At 44.6% G+C, this 24,718-nt stretch overlaps 4 protein-coding genes across 12 annotated transcripts in view; 2 read left to right on the top strand and 2 right to left on the bottom strand.

The window, feature by feature from the left end:
• nek8 (NIMA-related kinase 8) overlaps positions 1-5,983 on the bottom strand; it is a 31,131-nt gene extending 25,148 nt beyond the window's left edge. The window contains exons 1-2 of one of the 6 annotated variants that reach the window (XM_061827725.1): positions 5,376-5,983; positions 4-130 (exon numbers count right to left, since the gene is read on the bottom strand). In XM_061827725.1, the coding sequence (XP_061683709.1) occupies positions 4-56 (53 nt within the window). In that variant the 5' untranslated portion in view covers positions 57-130; positions 5,376-5,983. Of the gene's footprint in view, positions 1-3; positions 1,695-2,454; positions 2,583-5,375 lie in introns of those variants that run through there. The other 5 variants (XM_061827722.1, XM_061827724.1, XR_009796110.1 and 2 more) reach the window with 5 other exon arrangements.
• rab34a (RAB34, member RAS oncogene family a) lies at positions 2,776-11,520 on the top strand. 2 transcript variants are annotated; one of them, XM_061827735.1, is made up of 11 exons: positions 2,776-3,027; positions 4,647-4,726; positions 4,874-4,965; positions 5,048-5,113; positions 6,056-6,157; positions 6,235-6,299; positions 6,573-6,624; positions 6,975-7,056; positions 7,597-7,687; positions 9,930-10,037; positions 10,114-11,517. In XM_061827735.1, exons 2-11 carry the CDS (start codon positions 4,652-4,654, stop codon positions 10,182-10,184), a joined length of 804 nt encoding a protein of 267 aa, XP_061683719.1. In that variant the 5' UTR covers positions 2,776-3,027; positions 4,647-4,651; the 3' UTR covers positions 10,185-11,517. The 2 variants fall into 2 exon arrangements, with proteins under 2 accessions (XP_061683719.1, XP_061683720.1); XM_061827736.1 differs by lacking the exon at positions 2,776-3,027 and adding an exon at positions 3,051-3,244 and having other exon boundaries at positions 10,114-11,520.
• Positions 11,521-11,578: 58 nt separating this feature from the next.
• Positions 11,579-24,639, bottom strand: zgc:174895 (uncharacterized protein LOC100126024 homolog). Of its 3 annotated transcripts, none has more exons than XM_061827731.1 (8): positions 24,567-24,639; positions 17,333-17,516; positions 15,676-15,774; positions 15,064-15,295; positions 14,902-14,995; positions 13,447-13,593; positions 12,388-12,479; positions 11,579-11,800 (listed from the first exon to the last, which is right to left on the bottom strand). In XM_061827731.1, exons 2-8 carry the CDS (start codon positions 17,512-17,514, stop codon positions 11,582-11,584), a joined length of 1,065 nt encoding a protein of 354 aa, XP_061683715.1. In that variant the 5' UTR covers positions 17,515-17,516; positions 24,567-24,639; the 3' UTR covers positions 11,579-11,581. The 3 variants fall into 3 exon arrangements, with proteins under 3 accessions (XP_061683715.1, XP_061683717.1, XP_061683718.1); XM_061827733.1 differs by having other exon boundaries at positions 12,384-12,479; positions 24,567-24,636; XM_061827734.1 differs by lacking the exon at positions 15,676-15,774.
• On the top strand, positions 17,511-24,113 carry proca1 (protein interacting with cyclin A1). The gene is made up of 3 exons (XM_061827721.1): positions 17,511-18,828; positions 19,426-19,560; positions 19,651-24,113. Exons 1-3 carry the CDS (start codon positions 18,653-18,655, stop codon positions 21,953-21,955), a joined length of 2,616 nt encoding a protein of 871 aa, XP_061683705.1. The 5' UTR covers positions 17,511-18,652; the 3' UTR covers positions 21,956-24,113.
• Positions 24,640-24,718: the final 79 nt, after the last annotated feature.

The following is a 24,718-nucleotide window of genomic DNA, read 5'->3' on the forward strand; positions in this document are numbered from 1 at the left end:
TACCTGAAGTGAATTGCTCGCGACACCGTCATGTGCATATTTTGGTTGGGCACCATCCATCCATCACGTTTTATGGCCGAAATCCATCGATATTTTCTGGTCTCTTCAGATGAATGATCTCTCTGAAGAACTGTCGCGACAACCAAGAGCACAACATGTCTCGGGTATTGTAAATATTCTGCTCCGGTTCAGCGTCTCCCACAATGTTTGACCTGCAATATGGCGCCGTGAAAACGGTGATGTCACATGTACAAGTTTTATGCATTGATAAATAAATGACAGAGCGCCCCCTTGCATATTCGCAGTTCGGCGCCATCAGATTCAACTATTTAAAGAGTCCCTTCCCCAATTTTTCAAAATATGGTTTTCCTGTTTTGTTTTGTTTTTTTTTTTTGGGGGGGGGGTGCATATCGGTGGTAAATCCCTCGCATATTGAATATTTTTCTTTCTTTCCAATATGTGCCTTTGTTAAGTCCCACGACCTGGGTTATGCCAATGTGAAATCGGCTTTACAGTTACCGTGACGAAGTCGCACGCCCGCCTCAATTAAGGATCATAAAAGCACGACGGGTTTTCCCTGGTGGAGGCAGCACTTCATCCCCGCGCTGTCGGTGTTGCACTTTGCCTTTTAGCGTCGCGTCGTACGACTAGGCTGGCGCAACTGTTTGATAAATGCCATAAAAAAAGTCATTTTTATGTGATATGGCCTCTTTGGGGGCGCTGTCATCGTGGCACACGGACCCCAGTTGAGAATTTCAAAACAGAAAAGGCTGCGCTTTCCTCTCTCGTGTGTCTTTTTCAGGGAACCCGCAGGTCGTAAAAATGTCATGGTTTTTTTTTTTTTTTTTTTGCAAATATATACAATGTTTACCTTTGATATCTGAACGTCCGCAAGTGCACATAACATGCATTTCACCATCAATCGGCCGTCATCCAAATGTTGGATTATTTCACGATTTCAAGCGAGATAACAATAACAAGTGCACGGACAGAAATGAAGATGGAATATCTGATCTGGACAGCGGCGCCTTGACGACAGTGCCTTTGAAAAATACAATTTCAAAAAATAAGAGAGCCGAAATTGCATTAATGCCATTTTGCTCTTGAACGACCAAACACTGTGTGTGACTGTGACTTTAACGTGTGTTGATTGTATGAGTGAAACCGCAATTTTAACATGCTAAATAAATGAAAAAAATAACGGTGTTTTATTGTGTTTCTGGTGCTGTTGTAAACGTAACCGTCACGATTTCATTAATAAAAAAAACAAACAAAACAAAAAAAAAAAAAACACTGCTCCAGAGAAGTGACAGTCACAGTGTGATGCACTTCTACGATTTACATTGGAGTGAGTTGAAAATATGTTTCAAAAGAGCGTCGGCTTCATGTGTTTAGTTGAAATTAAGTTGACATACATGCAAAAGTTCAAAGTTGTGCCCACAAACAACTTATGTGTATTGGGCCATGAAAGCGATCCGGTAGTTTCGACTACTTGATCTATTAAAAACAATTAAACGCAGTAAAAGCAGTGGACAGCTAGCCGTATATGGGTTTCCAATTGCTGGTCGTGACACACAAGATGGCGGACAAGGGAATCCTGGGACTGTGGTGACGTCATCTGAAATCTATGTATTAACTAGGTTCACTGATTCCAAAAAAAAAAAAAAAATGGATAGCGCATACATATCTAGTAGTTTCGATTGGTTGAAGCCAATTGGCCGCCATCGTGGTACTCCCAAAACGTATGGAAAACATGGTTTGCAGGTTGGATTATGGCGGGGTTTTTCTCAAAATTTGGCATGTAGAATTAAAACTGGTCGTGTGAGGTTGACATTTTTTTCAGTTCTGGTGACATGATTTTTTTTTTAATTCGACTTGGTAAGCCAAAAAAGGCAAAGTGCAAAAGAAAGACATCGAACATAGTGACTAGCAAGAAACCTTGCATATTACCTAGGGCATGCTTGCTTTTCCCAAAATACGCAGTGAAGCACTATCATCATAACATAGCAAAAAAAAAAGCATTTTTGTCATAAAAACATTACATTTTAAGTCAATCAGTTCGATATATTTTTGGAAAAAAGGACTCGAATGGGGAAAATTATAGATGCTAAACGCATTGTTCATTTGTTGTCTCTGCGACGTCCTATTTCACACAGAAAATTTAAACTTGTTTCATTTGAAAATATTAAATTTGCAGAGTTCTGAATGATGAAATTTATATAAAAAAATTCACAGAAAATGCGTTTAATCGCTTATCCACTGATGAAGTTTAGGAAAATATTGTCATCGCTTTTTCGCGAAAAACGGTCGGCCTATAAAGGCGAAGCAGAGAGTGAACAATGAACAACAACCGTAAACAAAACTTTGTTCAAGGTGAATTAAGCTCATCAGAAAATTAAAAAAAAAAATTACAAAAACACTTCAACAGTGTCAAAGTAAATCTTTCTAGTTTACCTGTGGAATGTTTTCTCACAGCCACGAGAAAATGGCGACTTCAGCTTTGGTGGTGGCAAAAAGAGCCACCACGGGCAAATTTGGGACATAGATACAAAAATATGAATATTGTTGATGTATTTCAGATAAATATACTTTACGAACAATTAAATGGGAAAAAAACAAATCGATGCATTGATAATTAATTAATTTTTTTTTCTTCAACTCAACAGCAATTACGTTTCCTTCCGCATCACGTCCGGGTTACTTCCTCCTTTTTTTTACCATCACATCCGGTAGTTTCTCAGTTGGTCCGGCAGGGGTCGCACTACGCTCCGATGAAACGGAATCTTGGCTCTTCGGTCCCATTCCGTGTTGCTTCTTCACCCCTTTTTTTTTTTTTTTCTTTTAACCAAAATCTCTCAGCATAGTTCTCCAACATTCTTCGCAATATTCCACAATTTATCACCGCTGCCATGAGCACGACCGTCCAGGCCGCGCACTGAATGATATTTGGAGAGGTTAAGTGAGGGGGGAAAAAGGAGGTTTTAAAAAAAGAAAGGAGTGGGACCGCCGCCACCTCGTCTCGCCAAGGTATCGTCGTCTTCTTCTTCTTCTTCTTTTTTCCCCTCCTCTTTTTCTAAAGTTCATTTACGTGTCAAATTATGACTTTTCTTGATTTATGTGCGTGACAAAAAAGACACGTTCGGGGCGATGTTGTGTTGGAAAGCCGTTAGTTGGAAGGGACTTAATTCTTCGTTCGATGAGTCCGTCTTCTTTGGGCACGTTTGACGAACCAGTCGGATTAAAAGTAAGATGTTAAACCGATTAAAGTTGTCTGCCCTTGTCCGTGTTTGTTTTCATAATTGATACCAAATTAGTGTTTTAGTGCTTACATTTCCATTGTGAATGACTTTTTTTTTTTTTTTTTTTTTAAGCGAGCCCCGAAGCTCGAGCAGCACACAGAGACGTCGTTGCGGATTTGGAAAGATTTTTCATATCGACATTTGCTCACAAGTCAACAACACTCCGTCGTGTATGGTGCTCATAAATGGAGACTTTTTTTTTTTTTTTTGTAGCCGGGCCGGATTAGCTGCTGGTCTGTTAGCGTCACCATGGCAACCGACGCTACTCGTCTCCATGCCTTCTGGGAGCCAAACTAAATATAAAGACTTGATCTGATCATTTTATTTCCCCCTCTAGGACGTCAATGCCATTTTCTATTTTTTTTTCTTACTTAATTATGTGTATTTTTTTTTTTTAATTACTGCTTAAAAAAATCATCCATCCATTTTCTCAGCTGCTTATCCTCACAAGGGTCGCGGGAGTGCCGGAGCCTATCCCAGCTGTCAATGGGCGGGAGGTGGGGCACACCCTGAACGGGTTGCTATCCAATTGCAGGGCAAATCAAGACAGACAACAGTTGCACTCACAATCACACCTATGGGCAATTTAGAGCGTCCAATTAATGTTGCATGTTTTGGGGATGTGGGAGGAAACTGGAATGCCCACCCAGAGAAAAGCCACGCAGGCACGGCGTGAACATGCAAACTCCACACAGGCCGGTCCGGGATTGAACCCGGGACCTCAGAACTGTGAGGCCACCAAGCCGCCTTTCATTTTAAATGCAGTCTCAGGCGGGTAAAAAAAAAAAAAAAATGACGAGTTATCACAACTATTTCAACCTCAAGGTGAACGTCAGCTTTACAGATGCCACATATGCCTGGGTTTTCTCCGGGCACTCCGGTTTCCTTTCACATGCCAAAAACATGCAAGATTAATTGGACACTAAATTGCCACCGAGGCGCGATTGTGAGTGCGGCTGTTTGTCTCCGTGTGCCCTGCGATTGGCTGGCAACTAGTTCAGGGTGTACCCCCCCCCCCAGCTGGGATAGGCTCCAGAGATCCCCGTGACCCTCGTGAGGATAAGCTGCTGAGAAAATGGATGGATGGCATTACTTTTTGGGCTCCCCCTAGTGGTACTTGAAAGAATCACTGCCAAAGCACAGTTTGGTTGTAATTGAACTTTAAAACCCCCAAAAAGTTTTCAAACAACATTCAGTCACAGAAAATGTTAACTTTGACTATTTCAGTGCCTTTTGTACATTAAAGTTGGTAAATATTTTTGGGACGTGGTACTCTGTGTAGAAAAGAAAAGAAGCTACACGTGGCGTACTAAACATCTCCCTCTCCCCAAAAACTGTCACCAACAGGCCCGATGTCGGCGCGAAGTCCAAGCATGAGCGTGTTCCCTCCCGTTCGCAAGGACCGCATCATCCCGCAGCTGCCTCACGTAAAACGCTTCCATCCTCAACGTTATTCTTCAAAAAAATACTGGGGGACAAATTTCGGGGTGGCTGCCCAATTTGACCTGAGCGCTACGTAAGGATTAAGAAATAGTTCCTGTAAGATTCTCGCTAATGGACGTATTTTGTGGTAGTGTTTCTGCAAGGACGCCGCGCTCCACGTCGAACGTGACTTCGACCCCAAAGTGAAGGCGGCGTGCCAGGAGCAGCGCACCGGCACGGTCGGGTGGGTTCCCGGACGGGATAGAAGACGACGACGTGGCGATGAGGCCTTCGCCGCTTGACGCCGTTTGTTTTGCTTTCGGCAGCTTTAAAATCTCCAAGGTGATCGTGGTGGGCGACTTGGCCGTGGGCAAAACCTGCCTGATTAACAGGTAAGATTGACCGGCGCTCGTCGTGCTAGTGCGACTCCAACTATTCGAGACAAATTCCTTGGGTGTTTTTGACATACTTAGCAAGATAAAGAGGATTCTGATTCGCTAGGGGTGTCACTGTCCAATACGTCTTGAATCGCCGGTTAATTGCAACCCCCCCCCGCGCCGTACCATTTATCAACGGATTAGCCTGTCGTAGTTTAGACAAAAGCAAACACACAGAAATGGGTCAGTTTGCTGAGAGCGAGTGATCGTCTCTTACCCTTTCTTGTTGTTGTTGTTGTAGTCAAGTACGACGGTCGTAATTCCGTATCGAGGTCCAGAAAGCGAGCCAGGTCGACCGGGGCGCTCTACTGGTGTTCCGCCGTCAGCGTGGTGGTTTTTTTTTTTTTTACCCCTTTGTGAAACAGGGCTACTTCTCGGTGACTGATTAATGCAAACGAACGGCTACTAGTTCGATACACGTCTGAGGCTTCTTCAGGTTCAACTCCAGGTGATTCACGCTGCGGCTGCAAATGACAAAACGGTTATTTTATCCCGAAACAGATTCCAATTCACTTAGTAGTGCGGTCCACAACGTCAGAAGATCGGCAAAAACGTTGACGGTTGATTTCCAAAGTCAAAGCAGATGTTTTGTCTGTTCTCATTTTTTCAGTTGAGAGGCTAAAATCAGAGGAATCAGAAAATTTGGAGTTCATAGCTTTGGCTGATTAGCAAAACAGATGTCAATTCATCGGCGCACTCTGACCCCTCTAGATTTAACGCACCGATTGCAAACAAGCTAAGTAAGGAAAAATGTAAAACGGGAACGGCTAACATGCTAACAGCACAAGCTGCGCATAAGGATTGATCAACTTTTCCGATCTCGCTCCGTATTCGGCTATGAATTGTCACGCGCCGCCCGCTCGAATTGCTGACGGTGTGCACGTCTGCGGCGCTCAGGTTTTGCAAGGACGCGTTTGACAAGAACTACAAGGCCACCATCGGCGTGGACTTCGAGATGGAGCGCTTCGAGGTGCTCGGTGTTCCTTTTAGCCTTCAGCTGTAAGTCCCGGCCAGTGGCAAGAGTCCAACGGTGGAGTGGGATCCCGCTTTGAGTCTTGGTTTTTGTTCCCTTTCAGGTGGGATACGGCGGGTCAGGAGAGGTTCAAGTGCATCGCGTCCACGTACTACAGAGGAGCTCAGGGTGAGTGAAGGCAGACCTCCATCAGGTGTTGGCGATCTCCGATGGGACCGCGAGCAAGTAAACGAGGTCTTCGATGCCGGGCAAAGGAAAACGGAAAACCCGAAACGACTTAAGATTTTTGTTCTCGATTGCGCGACGAGTCGGTTCAATTTCAGTTCCAGATCAGCTCAACGTGGAAGTTACTCTGCATTACTGTTTGAAAGATTTTGAACATGTGTGTTCGTTCATGTTCCTGAACGTGCGTCATGGATGTGGCGCTGCTTTTTCTTCCAGTGGTGATTATCGTGTTTGACGTCACCGACGTGAAGTCGTTGGAACACAGCAGGTAACTTCTTCACTTATCGCCATGACTTTGCACTTATCGTCGCTCGCTCGCATTCAAAGCCAGTTTGAGGTTGGATCAGTGACCCCCGTTGGGTAGGGTTGGGCGGGGGCGGTTTAGGGTTTTTCGACCGTCAGGTCAGGGTCGGGATTAGTTTAGGGTCGGCGTCAGCGACGAGATGTGGGAGATTGCGATGATATAAGAACGGCACCCAAGAAGTAGCTCTCGGTTTCTCAGAACTTGCTCGTTCCTGGTCTCAGGACTCAGGGCTGGGATGAGTCGGGCTTGTTCGGGGGGTTAGCGTTGTGACGTGACCTGATGCAACTAGTGAGCGGTCGCCGGTGTGCTTTCAGGCAGTGGCTCGAAGACGCCTTGCGCGAGAACGACCCCACGGCGGTGCAGCTGTTCCTGGTCGGCACCAAGAAAGACATGAGCGTACGTACCGGCGTCCCGGACGCCGCTCGACGGACTTGCCAGCTTTTCCTCGCGGCTGACGGCCCAACTTCAGGCGACATTTTCCTATTTGTCTTATTTTGTTTTGTTTTCTGGGCCATGTTGGACAAAAATCTTATGAGTAGTGACAAATTTGAGACGGGCCTGACGTGATGTTGTACGTCACCGGTGTCAAACTCAAGGCCCGGGGGCCAGATCCGGCCCGCCACATGATTTTATGCGGTCCGCGAAGCCAAATCTAGAGTGTCAATTTCCATGATTCTTTGTGAAAATCTGTACCAACATTTCAAATTGTCATACATGATAAAGTTGAGATATTACAAGCATTTTTGTGTTACCAAACTGATTTCTGATTCCAAAACTAGTTCATAAATTGATGACGTAAATATGGTGAGATGATTACATATTTTTGTGCCACAGTCATAACGGCCCTCTGAGAGAGAAACCCGAACTACAATGTGGCCCGCGAGAAAAATGAGTTTGACACCCCCGGTGATTTTTTTTTTTTTTTTTGTCTTGCAGTCGCCCGCTCAGTACTCGCTGATTGAACAAGACGCCCTCCAGGTGGCGCAGGAGATGCGGGCGGAGTATTGGACGCTGTCGTCGCTCACAGGTGAACGCTGCGTACAGGTGGAGTCGCGTTTGCAAAACGAAAGCGTGGAAGAAAATTGGGTCAGGCTTGACAAAAGTTCCTCTTTTAGTAAAAGTTTGCGCACTTTATGAAGACTATTTATCAAACATGACAAGGCGTAATCGATTAAGAATTTCTAAGAACCGAGTTTAGAGTACAGGGACGCGCAAAAAAAAAGTTTTGGGAAGTGAGATGCGTCGCTCCTATTCCCTCGGCCATGCCAGCAGCAACAAAAAATGTCAATTTTTTTTTTTTTGTGGACTCGTTTCTTCCATACTTGCGAGCAAGCTGTCCAACGTGTGCCGTTGATGTACTGCAGCGCGTTCCTACTCCTGCAAACCGTCTTTCAAAGTCCACACGGAGTCCCTCCCTCAGGCTCCGCTTGCCGGTTGCTTTTCTTGGACGCGCCTTCAGCTAGCGAAATGCCAAAAAACACGGAAAAGCCATACGATGACGTACTGAGCAAAGTTATGTCCGAGCGCAACGCCGGAGCAGCCCGGGCGGGCACAAAATGGCGCCGCTGCCTGGCACGGAATGGAGGACTGGGTCAAGGTTTTGTCCCTCCCCTGGTTGATAAATGCAATCCTTGAAGCCTTCGTGGATTGAGGTTCCACTGTATTGCTAAAAAAAAAATTTTAAAAATGCTTATTTTCTCATACTTTTATAGGAAAAAAAAAAGCCACCTTTTTATCTCAAGCGTTTTTCCTCAAAAACTACACTTAACTCAGAAAAATAGTAATTATTTCCTTGAAGGCAAAACAGGAATTGTTGTATGATTATTAGTTTTTCTTGAACAAATGTTTGTCCTTCTTGTCTATTTGTATAGTTTTTGTGCCTTTTAAAAAATATTCACCGTGGCCTTTAATACATCTTTATAGAGCTCGTGCACCTACGTCACCGAAGTCACGTCACTGGCCGGAAGTGCCGCTCAAACAAGCCGTTCTTCATTGCTAAGTCGGTTGGAGACGACACGAAAATACGTCTTAAAGCGCGACGCCCAGAGTTTTGTCCGATACCGTGAAACATTTAGAAGGGGGATAATAAACGAAGGTACGTGGAAAAACGAGACACTCGGCAGTGAGGACCCATATTTCATGCCGAAGTCGATGTTTTCGCCGATAAGTGGACCGTTACCCCGCCTCTACTTGTCTTGGACAACTGGATCTATGCATGGATCTGGTGAGTTAAGTCGTCAAGATTTACACGGAAGAGTTTGAAAGCGTCGAAAAGTCTGGACGCATACAAATACGTCGTTGCTGGATTTGTTCTCAATCAAGAATAAATCCCACATAGTGACGAGCCACTCAGATTTTTTTCAATGCAAATACCAATATTTAAATGAACGACCCCTGCTTTTACGCAAATTCGCATTCATTGACTATGATTGGGGGGGGACAAGTGTACGCAAAAGCGTGTTGCGGCCACACCTTAAACTTCGGTAAAATTCTCCCTGACAGACATTTTTTTTTAATATGCATTGTTTTCAAATGAGTCCAATGCGTATTAAAAAAAAAAAGAAAATAAACCGCCAAGAAAGGCTTCAGCCCCCGTACACGGAAGCGCGTTGCGGCCACAGGTTAACCTATGTGAACATCACTGTGACTGCTTTTTTTTTTTTTTTTTTTTACATGCATTGGAGTCATATGAGAACAATGCATGTTTAAAAAAAAAAAAACAACTGTCAGGGAGAGGTTTACCTAAGTTTAATGTGTGGCCGCAACACCCTTCCGTGTACGTTGGAGACTACTCCCTGTCATTTTTTTTTTTTTTAACACAACTTGGCATTATAAATACTTTTTGTTAATTTGAGATCGAGAAGAATAATTCCTACCTGAAGTGAAGTGATCGCTACACAGTAGCGTGTATTTGGTTGGGCCCCATCCATCCATCCATCCATCCATCACGTTTAATTGCCGAAATCCATCGATATTTTCTGGTCTTTTCAGCTGGTATTCCATAGAATGATCTCTTTGAAGAACTGTCGCGTCTGTTGTGAAAACCAACAGCACAACAAGTCTCGGGCATTGGGAATACTCTGCTCCGGTTCAATGTCCACCACACTGTCGAGCGGCTCTTTTTGACCACCAATATGGCGCCGGGAAAACGGTGACGTCACGTGCACGAGCTCTGTAGAACGCTTTCACCCAAACAGGCGGAAAAACACCCCCCATCCCCACTCCCTGACCTTGCCATCGCATCCTCAATGTGTGTGTGCTGTTGTCAGGCGAGAACGTGAAGGAGTTTTTCTTCCGGGTGGCGTCGCTGGCATTCGAAACCAACGTCCTCGCCGAGCTAGAGAAGAGCGGAACGAGGCAAATAGGCAACATAGTCAGTGAGTATGCAGAAGAAACAAAAACAAAAACAAAATCAAGCAAACATGCTCTCCACCGAATTTGTGGTCCCTGCAGAAATCCAGAGCAACAGCAGCAACCTGTACGCCACATCCAAGAAGAAGAAGCAGCCGGCCTGCTGTCAGTGACGCCGCGTTGGGAGGCCAGAAGGTACGAAAGGGGGGGGGGGGGGGGGGGGGGAGACGCTGCTGTGGTGGACGCAAGACAGGCACGCTCACACGAAGAGCGCGTTTCTTCACGCCGTTCACGTGTACATTGGGAGTTTTAATATAACTAAATTGCATTTTCAGCCTGTCGAGTGCTGCATTAGCCAATCGCAAGCCTGAAAAAGCAACAAGAACTGCCTTGACCCGATACAGGCAGTCCGTTTAGAAATCTGTCGTTCACTTGCTCTGCTCCAAATTGGGACACGATTTCCATATTTTGATTGATCGAATGCAGCACACAAACCGAGTGACACTGTCCTCTTCTCTTATTGGTCACAACAAAGTAAACAGGAAAAAGTTTAGCCTGACTTGTTTGCCAAACGTGAAAAAATGTGGCAATTCTTGGAAGAGTACAAAATGTTTTTCTTGATGGTTTCAATCTTTTTTTTCTCTAGAAAATTTAGAAAAATGCAACCCAAAAAAAAACAAATATTTACTGCACCCGTGTGCAACTTTGTTCCTTGAAAAAATACATTTGGAATATTTACTTTCTTTCTCTATATAAAAAATATCTCCTATAAAAACTGAGTTTACACTTGTAAAATTACTTTATTCTCAAACTAAACCATTTTGCTCTTTAGTATATTCCTTTTTTTTTTTTTTTTATGACTATTCTCCCTTCCCTTATTTTTGTAATTCTCATTTTCCATTTTATGTTCCCCTTGACCAGTAAGAGGCGTGATGTCTTTTGGTTTGTTGTGATGCATTCAGGTTCCCTTGGATTTTTTTTTTTTTTTTTTTTTTTTTACCCGCTAATCAAACCAGCGCAAATAATATCAATAACGGGTGGCTCACGTACGTCGAGCATGCCGGCAAACATTTTCCGCTGTTACGCAAAGTATTGCAACAACAATTAAGTTTGTTTTCCCCGATTGTTCCTTTTGGGTGGCGTCGATCGCCGTTTACATGTGAACAGAATGCGTAAAAAAGGGGACTTTGTGAAATATGTATAGTGCTTGCCTTTTTATGAGAGAGGCTCACAACTGCCGCCCGATGCCAAAGACTCACCGGCACCCTTGCGAACATCGCTGACGTGGAAATTCTGACAGAATTCATGAGGGACTGGCTCTTTAACTAGTATCGCATATTAAAAGTAAAGCAACTATATACCTGCTTTTTTTTTTTTTTATTATTATTATTATTATGTATGACCTCACTAAATGCTGTCAATGACATATACATAACACTGTCAAAGTAAGTGGATGCAAACTCTGAGTAACTTCAACCTGCTGTGCTCTCTTTTTTTTGCTGCCAATGAGTATTAGAAACGGGACATATTTTGAAACGTCCCGTCGTATTATTACAATTGTTCAATGACGTCAGCAATAAAATGTTTTCTTTGAAAGGAATGTTGTGGAAAGCGCAGTCGAGTCATTACGCTGAAAAGTGGGCATCTCGTGTCTCGAAGCTCCGGAAGGAGTCCAAATATTTCCCGTCGATTTGGCCTTGGAGCTCCTCAGGGACGCAGTGCGAGCACTTGTAATTTTCTTTGATCCACTTCCCTCCTTCGCTGTTCTCCACGGCCACGGCGGCGACGCCTGCCCGACAAACGTGCAAAATGGAAAACAGACAAATTATATGAGGAAAAAAAAAGTTGAAGTCATAAAACTAGCAGGCAGAAAAATACATTTTTTGTGTGGTCTTCATTATATGAAAAGAAAAAAAAAATCAGGAAGCGAAGGATGGTAATTAGGTAGGAAATTACAAGGATGAAAACTTTTTTTTTTTGTTTTGAAAATGAGTTCATGTTAGAATTATAAATTTGTTACTACTATGAGAAACATTTTACTATTCCCCAAAAAAGTGATTACATTTAAGGGGAATATTTTTTTCCCCATCAAAAATGAATAGTGTCATATTTTGATAAAAATGTAATAGGGGAATAAAGATTGGGCAGAAAATATTACAGTGTGAGGATAATAGTCATAAAATGATGCATTTATTTTTTGTTCAATTCATGTTAAATAATATACAATATTGTACAATAATTTATAGCATTACAAAAAATGTCTCCCAAAAAATTGGCGCCAAGAAAGTCACAACAGACTTGAAAAGACATTCGGTAAAAGTTTGAATGCGTTTCAAGCAACCTTTGTAAAAATGAGCAATGAAAGGGTTTACCTACGATGGTGGCGCCCATCCTTTCCAGCAGCCGGATGGCGGCCGTCATGGTTCCTCCGGTCTCGATCCACTGGTCCACCAACAGCACCCTCACGCCTTGTAGACACATTCAGCTCGGTCAGAATGACATTCAGGAAACAAAACAAAATGTCGGCAGAGCAATGAGAGAGCAAACTGGAGTCCAAAGTGTAGAATTAGAAAAAATTATAATTGTTTTGCGGTGGTCTGCCAGGATACACCACAACTACCGTAATTTCCGGCCGACACAGCGCACCTGATTATAAGCCTCGCTCAGTACATTTGTAAAGGAAATACCATTTGGTACATACATAAGCCGCACCTGTGTAAAAGCCGCGAGTGCCCACATTAAAGCATGAGATATTTACAAAGACGGGCAGAAAGTGTTTTCAAAGTGTTAATAGCTTAGCTTAGCTTAACGTAGCAACAACAGGGTAGCAAGAACGGGGCTGGTTAAAAAAAAAAAAAATACCTAAACTTAGCTAAATCACCGAGATGCGGCAGTAACACAGCAGCAACACCCTAGCGCGGCGCTAGCATTGTGCTAACAGGCCCGTTAAAAAAAAAACATACTGGTAAAAATCAGAGACACAGCAGTAACACGCTACCAGAGCGCTAACAGGGCTGCTTAAAATAAAATACATATTGGTAAATATCACTGAGACACGGCTGTAACATGGCAGCAACATGTTAGCACAGCGCTAACGCTAGCACTAACAGGGCCGGTAAAAAAAAAACATACCTGTAAAAGTCACTTCCTCGGCACATATATTCCACCGGTCTCACTCTTACTTTTTCCCGCTCGAGTCTCCCCCCCTTGCGGCCGTTAGAAAAAATGCACAAATTAGCCGCGTCGCCGCATAAGCCGCAGGGTTGAAAGCGTGTGAAAAAATTTGCGGCTTATAGGCCGGAAATTACGGTAATCGTCAAAGCATCAAGACCCGGCGTTACATTGACCGCCGCCTCCGCCAGTTCAAAGATTCAAAACCAACACGTCGGTTTCCTTAGCAGCGAGGCCAATACCGAGACTCGGCTAGCGGCTCACCTGGTTTGATGGCGTCGTCTCGCACCTCCATGGTCTTCTCCCTGCCCGTGTAGTCGCTGTACGTCTCCCGCCGGCCGCTCACGCAAAGATGGCCGGCTTTGCGTATGGCCAAGAAGCCTTTGCCCAGCGTGCTGGCGATGGCCCCCCCTGCCCAACACAACAACATTTCCTGTCTAAACTTCTCAAATGCAACTGGACAAATGTAGTGACACCCCCCCCCCCCCCCACACACACACACACACACACACTCAGCAGAGGCGAAGGGTCCTCTTCCAGAACTAAATTTAGCCGATTTGGGAAGCGGCTTAACGTTGCTGACATTGGAGAAGGCCTGCAAAAGTACTGGAACCTCGACGTCCGTTGCTTCATTTTTGCCCGACAAGATTGTTGCTAGACTACCTCCAATGCATACTCGATTGGGTTTCATTCTGGAGCGAGAGCATGCTAGCCCCAAACATTTTTTCCACTTTTTTTTTTTAAATTATTATTTTTAACAAATTATATATTTTTTTAAAATCTTTTTTTAAGTTCCAATTTTTGACCTCCAAATGGTTGTATGCTGTCCATGTTGGCGCTGCGTCTTACTAAAATGTTGTTCAGCAATAATATAATTGCAATCTTGTAAGATTGGGACAAAAATAAATAACTTAGTAAGTAAGAAAGTCAATGAAAAAATGACATTTGTTTTATGAACAACAATTATAAACATTTTTAAAAAAAAAGCAACAACTTTATTCTCACAAAAATGAGACTATCAAAAATTCTGCATGTACAAAAGAATTTCATATAGTTTTAAAAGTACATTGACTTTTTTTTTTTTTACATGATATTTGTTTTAACTTTTAATGTCAGCAGAGTTTTGTTATGAAATTACAACTTTTCCAATTCTCCTTTTTCTTGGCAAGTGTGATTTTATTTTTGTAAGATTAAACATTTTCCTGGAAAAATAACTACCAAAAAAAATTACAAAATTGGACTAAAACAAATCCTACAATTACAATTTTCTCCATGAAAAATATTTGACTTAACTGAAAATGATTTATATCAGCTGGACTTTATTCGAATAAAATTGTATTTTATTTTCAAAAACTACAGATACAATTGATCTAAATGTGTATGGTTGATTATTTTATGAATGTCATATTTCCTTTTTTATTGATTATTTCTCAACCCTAGTCGGTTATGTTTTTTTCACATCGGTCACACCAATTATGATTGGAAAATTTGTCTTCACGGGCAAAATGTGAATTTGAACTTGTAGAACTTCACTATTGAACCAAACAAAACCAATTTTGTCACACGTTCTGCCAAAAACGCGTTCTGCACAATTCTTTTTTTTTCAGTGCACGTTTTTGTGGGAACCTGCGCAAACCGAAAATAGTTTCAGTTTCATATTCCGCCTCCGTCATCCACAGTTTACACAAACAAACGAGCAGCGTATTTCTCAGTTGGTACCGAGAATGAATCCCATGGCGTCGATGCCGGCCACCAGGTCGACGGCGTCGTGGCGGAAAGGGCGAACCACGTCTTCCACGCAGTCCGCCAGGGCCTGAGACGGTTCACAGACGCTCGGTCAGCGCGTTCCCGTGTCGTTTGCGGGGAGGGGGGGGCTTTTACCTGCGAGTTGCAGTAGAGTCTGGACGGGTCCAGCCAGGCGAAGGCCGGCCCTTTCCGGTTGGGGGCCATGAGAGACAGATACCAGCCTTTGGGACGCTCCTTTGGGGGCTCCAACAGGTCCATGGCGCCGAAAGGATCGGAAGGGAGGAGTGGACCGCAGCGGGCATAAAGGGAGCCCCCCCCCCCCTTACTCCCTCTAAAAAGGGGGAATGCCAGGCGGGAGGGGGCCCCCCTGCAACACTTAAATTAGTAACTCGGACTCGTTCCAGTCACGAGGCAGGCGTACAGTTCCCCAAAGAGTCCAACGAAGACGAAAGCGCGTATTAAGTGCAGCGGACAGATGGCACGACTGGTCGCCGAGTTCTGCGGCGGTTAATGAATCCCCCCCAAAAAAAAGTCCAACTTGGAAAAAAGGAGTACAGAAGTTGGAGTTGACGTCCGACTTAGCCAATGGGATGCCAGGAAGATGCTCCGGCGACAGCCAACGGGAGAAACCAAACCAAGATGCCCGTACAGGATGTTACCGTTCGGTGGAATCCGGCACCTATTTTTCGGATCCTGCATTTTCTTAAATGCACTGTGTAATGTTATCCTGCAGGGGGCAGTACATACCACTGGGATTGCCCCGATCCTTGCGGGGCAACTGGAATGTTGTCTGCCGATTTGACATCATTCCACTCCGCCTTCCTTCCGCCAATCGGATTCCTGCGCCTGGAGGAGAGGTTGACACCTGAGCCTTCGCCTGATCTTGATCATGTGACCGCATGTTGGATTACGAAAATGATGACAGAAAAGAGATTTTTTTTTTCTTCCTCACCCTCCTAGCACAGTCAGCAAAGCAGAGGCTTAAAAAAAGCGCAAGGGCATCAGGAATCAGCACTTCCCAGGTCAAGCAGAACCCGGGAAAAAGGAAAATTAGGATCCGAACTCGGAACCGTGTCACAAAGTTGCGCTTGACTTCGGCAAGAAGAGAAAAGAAGACTTTCTCCTCTCCTGTATTGTGATGGCGCTGATGGCAGATTTACGTTTGTTTCCATGGGAACGTCTGTGTGTGCTCCCAAAGCAAAGTTCCACTTTTGGAGGGGGTGGGGGGTGGGGGGGGTATTTGGATCTGTGCTCATCGAGACTTGGCTCAGACTAAAAAGAACAAAACCTGGCAAACTTACAATGTCAATAAAGTTCTTTTCGGAGGATCAACTTGTATTCCCCCCCCCCCCCCAAAGTTCACAACAAGTGAACAAGTTTATTCTTGCAAAAATATAAATATTCTCAAAAAAAAAAAAGTTTGGTCCCAGAAAGAAAGGAGCGTGTTCTTTCTTGTAAAAGAAAAAAAAAAATGACTTCATGCTGTAATATACAGCACATAATTTTAAGGATTGCCATTCCTTTTTTGTTTTTTTCAAAATAAATGTCAAATTCAGCGGCAGGGTGGCTCAGCTGGAAAGCGTTGGCCTCACAGTTCTGAGGTCCCTGGTTCAATCCCCGCCCCGCCTGTGCGGAGTTTGCATGTTCTGCCCGTGTGGGTTTTCTCCGGGTGGGCACTCCGGTTTCCTCCCACATCATTAATTGGACACTCTAAATTGTCCAAAGGTGTGACTGTTGTCTGTCTTCATTTGCCCTGCAATTGCCTGGCAACCAGTTCAGGGTGTGCCCCGCCTCCTGCCCGTTGACAGCTGGGATAGACTCGAGCACTCCCACGACCCTCGTGAGGATAAGCGGATAAGAAGATGGATGTCCAATTCAGAGCTATTTTAAAATAGATCTTGACATTCTGCTGCTGCAGACCTCAACGGATCCCAACTTCCAAGTTTTGCTCGGATTCGGGACGTCTCGAGAACTGATTTCCCCCAAAACAATTCAGAGCCATTTTCTATCCTGCATTAATTTCATTTAACAATTCATCTTTTCAGCATTTGCGCACTACGTCCACACAAATTAGATTCTGTAGTTGAACCCCAAAGCTGGTTAGCAGCAGAGGGCCTGTAACAATGGGGGGGGGGGGGGGGGGGTCGGTAGGTAACTCACGGTCAACTGTCAGTGCATTCAATGCCCCCCCCCGATGTTTACATCCAGCTCCACATTGAATGGCGTTTATAAGAAGCTAAACTCCTCCCCGTGTGGTCAAAGTGTTAATTGTCACAGCGCCCAAGTGGGAGGGCACCCGCAGGCCTAAAAAGCCCCCAGACCAGCAGAGCGCCGCCCGCCCCCACCCCGCCGCTCACCGCTGCCCTCGGCCATGCGGTGGCTCGTCTTCGTGGTTCTGTCTTACCTGGACAGGGAGCTGGCGGTCCGCGCCGCCGTCGGCCCGAGCCGGGGGAGGCCGCCGGAGCACGGGCGGGTCCGGTCGTCGGAGGCCGAGAGGAGGGGGCCCGGGGGCCCCTCCGAGCCGAGGGCCAGGTCCAAAAGAGGCTTCACGTATCCCGGGACGCTGTGGTGTGGAGCTGGAAACATGGCTGACCATTACGAACAGTTAGGTAAGGCAACAAACGTACACTTTGACATTTGACAGACAAAACAGATTCATATTTATATATTTTCATATTTGTTGATATCCAATTATGACCTAAGGACCTTTTCTGAACTTATATCAGCCGTTTTTCATTAATAAATGGTTAATTAACGCTGCAACTGAGAAAAGTGATGCTTTGTACCTCTCATTTTATCTTGCACCAAAAAAAAAAAAAAGTCACAAACAATTCCTTAAGTTGTAATTTACAAGAAAAAAAAAAGTTTGCAATAAAAATGTCAAATGATGCATGATAAAGCATACTTTGAGTCATAATATTACTAGGAAAAAAATGTTATGGGGGTGGAGGGAAGGTTTACAGGAAGAAAGGCACATTACAAGGAAGAAATGAAAAATGATTGGAGACTAAAGATGGCAAAAAATTGAAAAAAAGTTCTTCAATTTGAGACATTTGTAATTAAGAATAAAATAAATACATAAGAAAAACTCGGTAATTTTGCAGGAGTAAGTCAAAACCTTAAAAAAAACTGTAACCAAGTACTGGTTCAATTAAAATGCGTTGCACATAAATGGTAACCAAAAATGGAATTTAAATACAAGTTTGAAAACAAGATGAAATGCAAATGTGTTGAATTTAAAGTTGAATAAACGGCAACGATGCATTCGCGGACCAATCGTTGATAGCGCAACTGACAATCGTTGTTGACCTAAGATAAAGAAGGGGGGGGGTAATGAAAAATTACAGTTATGGTGATTTCCATACTAGTAGAGAATAACAAACAGGTGCAAGTTTCGTGGCCCACTTTTGGTTTGTTATGTGACACAATCAAATATCTTGTGATTTTTTTTTAAATTAGAAATTACGATATATAGCTCCTAATTTTAATAAAAGACTGGAAAAATGTAAAAAAAAAAAAGCTAATTGATTTGTTTTGTTTACTAATGCAAAGTTACACTTTTTATACATCCTTCAGTAAAGTAAACATTTTGGATTGAGTCTTATCGCCAAATTCCAAATACTTCAAATTCATCTTACAGCATTTCTTGAAAAACAAAAAATACAGTCAAACTATCCCCGAAAAGGTCATTTTTTTTTGTTCTTTTTTTTTTTTTTACAGCTGTATGTATTTTGCAACCGCGGCTGAATTTCTTGTCGCATTTTTAGGCAAATTTGAGGCGACGGACCGCTGCTGCCGCACGCACGACCACTGCCCCCACGTCATCCACGCCTTCTCCTCCAAATACGGCTACACCAACTTCAAGTGGCACTCCATCTGTCACTGCGACTGCGACGAGGCGTGAGTGGAAGCAAAAAACATGAAAAACGTCAAGCGTGACGAGGACGACTCCTGTCACAAAAGCCCCAACCGGAACTTAACTTGGCTTGTGTGCTTCGAGCACAAAGAAATGAACTATTCTCATAAATCTCTTCCAAAAAATTGATAATCTGACTGTATTCTTGTAAGTAACATTTTTCTGGAAAAGAATTACAATACAGTGAAACGTTGCTGTTTGCGGTGGATACGGACCGGACTGGACTGCGGACAGCCAAAGTTTTCGGTCCGTTGACATTCATTATAATTGCATTGTTTTTTTGGGGGTTTGTTTGTTTTATCACACAAATTCTTAAATAAGCACTGATAACTGGCCACTAAAAAAAACCAAGAACATTTGTTTCTTTTAAAGAGATGATTTTACCCTTGAAAAAGAATAGAAGGGGGGCAACCAATGCAGGACGTAGTCTGCTTCGGTCCAGGTGCCGGCATACCCGAAACAGGATGAGAAACGCAAAGCCCGTCGTCCCCCTTGCGCCTCGCGTCTGACGCGATAGACGCCGGGTCCTCGCGCCACTGAAAATGGATTGCGAGTCGTTATTTCCGTGTGCCCCTTCGCAGGTTGAGAGGTTGCCTGCGCCAGGTCAACGACACGTCCTCCATGGTGGTCGGGCAGGTGTTCTTCAACGTGATCGGCGCGCCTTGCTTTGACTTTGTCTTCGAGGAGCGGTGTGCGGAGCGCCACTGGTACGGCTTGTGAGTATATCTCTTCCTCTGATTAAGACTGCCACCGCTGTTCCCACAATACTCGTTTAAAAAGCCTTTCCTTCCGACGAACGCCGCCAGGTGCAAAGAGTTCGAGAAGGTCCCCGTTGCCGTGGTGAGAGAGGCCATCCCGTACGACTACGGCGGTAACGTGTTGACCGTGCCCCCCGCCAAGATGAAGGACGACAACAAGCAGGAGAGCGCAACGCAAGCCACCTTGTACGGCCCCGAGGAACATTCCCTCGGTAACGTGGTCACCGCCGCCAAGGACTTCATCAAGGTGCTCGCCACGGTCTCCTCCACATCCGCCGCCGAATCCGACAAAGAGTCGCAAAGCTCTTCGATGAAAAAGAACAAAGACAGCGCCGAGAAGAAGAAGAAGAAGAAACAGGGAAAAGGGCGGAAAAGAAAGCAAAAACTACTCCAACAAGGAGCTACAGTTTCACCTTCAGGAGGAAAAACAGAAGTAGAAGACGTCCCCGTGACTAACTTCATCGCTGACCACCAGACGGACACACAGAGACAGAGTGAGGGTCACTCTGAGCCTTCCAATGACATCTTGAAGGCTGCACCACTGATGGACACGGTCAAGTCTCCTCTCGTACCAGGAGAAAACGCATGTCCTGCTTGGTCTCCACCTGGGAAAGGCAGGAACAAGGAGAAGGTACCCTCGACTTCCCCTGAGGATGTTTTCCAACTTGCAGTCAACTCTACTGACAACTTCTCCGCTACCGTGAAGCCACAACCTGAACAAGAACACCCTTTTGAGGAAATCCCTCAGCCTGCAGTCAACGTCACTGACATCTTGGGTGTCACGACTCCTCCAAAAGCAGGGAAAAAAAGACCTCCTGCTGTGTCTCTACTGAAAAACAGCCGGCCCAGGAAGGGCAGGAGAAAGGAGAAGTTACTTGCGATGTCTCTTGAGGAGATCCCACAACCTGTGGTCGACTCCACCAATAACGTCAACACCATCGCGATGTTAGAACCAGAACAAGAACGCCCTGGGGAGATGACCCCTCAACCTGGAGTCGACTCCAGCATCCCGAGTGTCCATTCCATCCTTGCAATTCCGACGTCACAACATCGGAACCACGCTTCCACCCCAATTTCGCTAAGACTATCCGGTGAGAAGATGTCTCAACCTGTGGTTGACTACATCAACACCCTCAGTGTCACATCTCCTATGCCAGTAAAAGAAACCAGTCCAACTCCTGGGGCCATCTCAAAAACCATCCCACCAAGGAAGGGCAGGCAAAAGGAGAAGGTGCTTGCAACTTCCCCCCAGGAGATCCTTCCACTTGTGGCAGACCCCACATGGAACCAGAGTACCACTTCAATCCCCACCATCCTGACATTACAACAATATCCGAACAAACCGATCCCTCAGCCTGCACTGGATTTCATAGACAAGCTCAGTGTCACACCTCCTCTGACACCAGAAGAAACCAGCCCTCCTGGTGAGTCGAGGTCTAAAAACAGGCGACCAAGGAAAGGGAAGAGAAAGTACAGAGAACCCGTGACTTCCCCAAAGGAGATCTCTCAACCTGCAGTCAATGCCACCAACACCTTGACATCCCAACTCAAACGTGGAGAGATCGTTCGACCGAGTGTAGACTCCACTGCCGTCAGTATAATAGTCCCGGCATCTCAACCCAAACGAAAACACCCTGATGAGGAGATCCCTCAACCTGCGATATACTCCACTGCCACTTCCATCCCCGCCATCGTTAACTCTCAACATGTAATTGACTCCACCGACAACTCGAGTTCTACTTCCATCCCGGCGTTAAAACTCAAACACCAAGACCCCATCGACGGACAATCTGTCCCCGGCCTCCCAGGCGCCCCTGACGTCAAAAGAAACCGATTACAAGATAAAGGAGAACACAAGCACAGGAAGAAGAAGAGGAAAGTGCGGCTGGATTCAGGCGCTACAGGCACAACGCAGGGGCTCACTGCTGATCTTGTGCAATGTCCGGACTTTGTTACAGACGGGATTCTGAACGTTAGCCATCTGACGGGACAAGGGTCCAGAGAAGGGTGTAGGAGGAATAAAAGGATGAAAGCAACTTCTGAAAATGTGTTAGCGAAAAGTCTCACAAGGACCACACCGGCCGACCCAGACATCAGCGACACGTGGAGACCCAAGGCCAAGAAGCCAGGGAGGAACGCTACGTCCACTGATGTCCGCACCGGACTTTCAATTTCAGAGTTCCCAGGTTTGACGTTGACACGCCTTCCTGTCAAGGAGGGAGTCCAACATTCGAGAACCAGTTGGGCCCTCGCCCCAAAGATGAGCGCCATGCAACGCTCGATGGAGAGAGCGAGAGAGCAGTTTGCCTGGAAGAAGAGAAGAAAAGCAGCTCTGTTCAGCAGACCACATTGACACTGGCCCCTGAGCCGAATTTGCTGATGGACGACATTCAGTCCAACGTTCTTCCATCATTTAAAATGTCAATTTTGAAAATCACAGAAATGATATTTGAATGGAATGTGAGGCTCATATGCTGTGAATAAATCGAACCAAAAAGTACATCTGGAGTTTCTGTTTAAAAAAAGGTCAGCGGTTAGCCAATCACTTTCTCCTATCCAGGCCGTTTATGCTCAGGTTTACAAATGAAAGGGTCTTTAGTTGATTGTGCGAGGAACCGGATGCACTGAAGCACGAAAATTCGGACCGGGCTGTACTCAGGAGATTCGGGTAAGTGAGGAAATTGTGGTCTCAAAGCCGCATTACTTTCTTTCCCTCAAGCGAATGCACGCAGAGATGGCGAGACAATTTTCCTGAACTGGGCTCTTTTGTTCCAGCCGGACTCTGACCTCGCGCTCGCCGCCCTCCGTGTGATTTGGAGGGGAGGTCGCATTCCCCAAACAGATTTAGCGACTTACTTTCTCCTCCTAACATTGCGGCAAAGACGCCCAAATCGTTCAGCTGACTCTCACGTGCTTTCCTAAGACTTCTCACACACGAAGCCGCTGTCATGTCTGCCACGTCACCTGCGCGATTAGCAGCTAGCGGATGTAGCGTGGGACGATCTGTGCCAAAGCAGCGCTAAAAAACTAACAAGTATTTCGTAATCGACTTTGGAATGTTTTTTGGGAGCCACCCAAGCATTGAAAATATTTTTGGCACAACAGAGGAAGACGGGCATTTTAGTCGAGGATTTTTTTTTTTTTTTTATTCCGAAATCGCGATGGAATTTTGTTGGCGAGCAAACAAGCACCGACAATGTCAGAAAAAAATGCCCGACTTACTCGAAATGCTGTTCAAGGTGTCAGTTTGCAGTTCCGGCAGGTGTTGACGCGGCAAACCTTTTCCACCGCTGTGCCCTTCGCTGGTTCCATTCCGGGTCAGCGCCCTCCACTTGGTCACAGTGCAGGGGGACTGTAATGCCTCTAAATGTGAAATCTGCTGGATTTGGGTTGACAACAAACTTGAATTGACTCTTCCTAGGCCAGGTAACCAACCAACCGACAATTACATACCGACTAATTAATAAAGCAACCAGCTAACCACATGACAGTCCAACCGAGTAACTAGCTAAAGGAACCGCAAACCAATGGACTGACCAACAACCAATTCAGGAATCAACCAACTGCAGCAAACAATCTCTGGATCTATCGACCAGCCAACCAAGCGACCGACCTGTTCAGACTGCGACCTCCGCAGAGCAGAAGTGACATTCCACGGCTGGCTGGCGGCCTCCATACTGACGCCTCGTGGGGCCTTTGGTCCAAAATGAACTCGACGCGCCACACAACGCGCAAGATTGATTGTTTCGGGAGTCCATCGGCCGCCTTCATCAATGATGCACGGCCTCGAGACCACCTTCTCAATATGATTAAGCAGAGGAACCATCGACTGCCTTTTGAGCCGCTGATGACTGGAGGACGGAAAATGGCCAATTTTGACTGATTTTCTTCCTTAATCATCATATTTTTTTTTCTTATGAAAGACAAGTATTACTGTTGATCATATTTGAAATGAATGTTATGTTGATTTCTATTCTTCTATGACATCATTAAAATGATTCATTTAGCGGCGGCACGGTTCAGAGGACGGGGGTTCAAATCCCGGCCTCGCCAGTGTGGAGTTTGCATGTTCTGCCCGTGGCTGCGTGGCTTTTCTCCGGGTGGGCACTCCGGTTTCCTCCCATTCATTGGACACTCTAAATTCGAAATTCCCCATCTACCCTGTGATTGTCTGGCAACCAGTTCAGGGTGGACCCAGCCTCCTAGGCTCTGGCACTCTGTCGGCCCTTTTGAGGATAAGCAACTCAGAAAACGGATGGATGGCTTCATCTAGCAGGCCTCATCTAAAGACATCTAGTGGACATTTGTGGTAATTTTTAGATTGGGGGGGGGGGGAAAGTAGTGTTTGTAAAATATGTATTTGAAACCCTAACCTAAATATTTATTAGTATTATATTATTAGTTGCAATTATTTGAAAAAATGAATACAATAAATGTCTCAAAAGTATCTCAACTCAACTTCAATCATAAAACACTTCTAAAAACAACCAGTTGGAAACTCAGAATGTAAAACAAACAATAAAGCAACAAAACAAGGTCATAAAAATAAAATAAGTTCCATGTAAATTTGTCTAATAATACATTTATACCAAATCAACAATGGCCATATTTTGGCAAAATATAAAATAAATACAATAAATTAATACATTTAAATATAAATTCAAGGTGTAAATGTATGTAATTTCTAACTTTATGATCATTAAAAACAGTAAATAAAGAAAAAGTTTATTTGAATTATTGGCCCTCATCTCTTCATTAAATTAATTAAAAAAAAAACCTTAAATGTAGATGTAAAATTGTAAGATTTAAAATGAATTAACTTTAATGACATAAAAGTCAAGTAAAAATTAAGAAAAAGCTCAATGGACAAGCAAGGAATAATTACATTTTTAAAAAATTACTCTTAAAAATTATTATTACAGATGCATTGAATAATTTCAGACGTACTTCATTTTCAAACTTACCTCGAGGTTGACTGTGGATCGATGACGTTCAAGCAGGCATTCGTACTCCTTTCAAATAAAGGCCCGCTACTTTCTGCTGTTGAGTAAGCGCAGTAAACACTTGGGGACCGCCATTTTGAAAACACCTTTTGACCTGTCGCCTACTGTAGTGA

Source organism: Syngnathoides biaculeatus, chromosome 8 (assembly GCF_019802595.1).
Source record: "Syngnathoides biaculeatus isolate LvHL_M chromosome 8, ASM1980259v1, whole genome shotgun sequence".
Taxonomy (NCBI): Eukaryota; Metazoa; Chordata; class Actinopteri; order Syngnathiformes; family Syngnathidae; genus Syngnathoides; species Syngnathoides biaculeatus.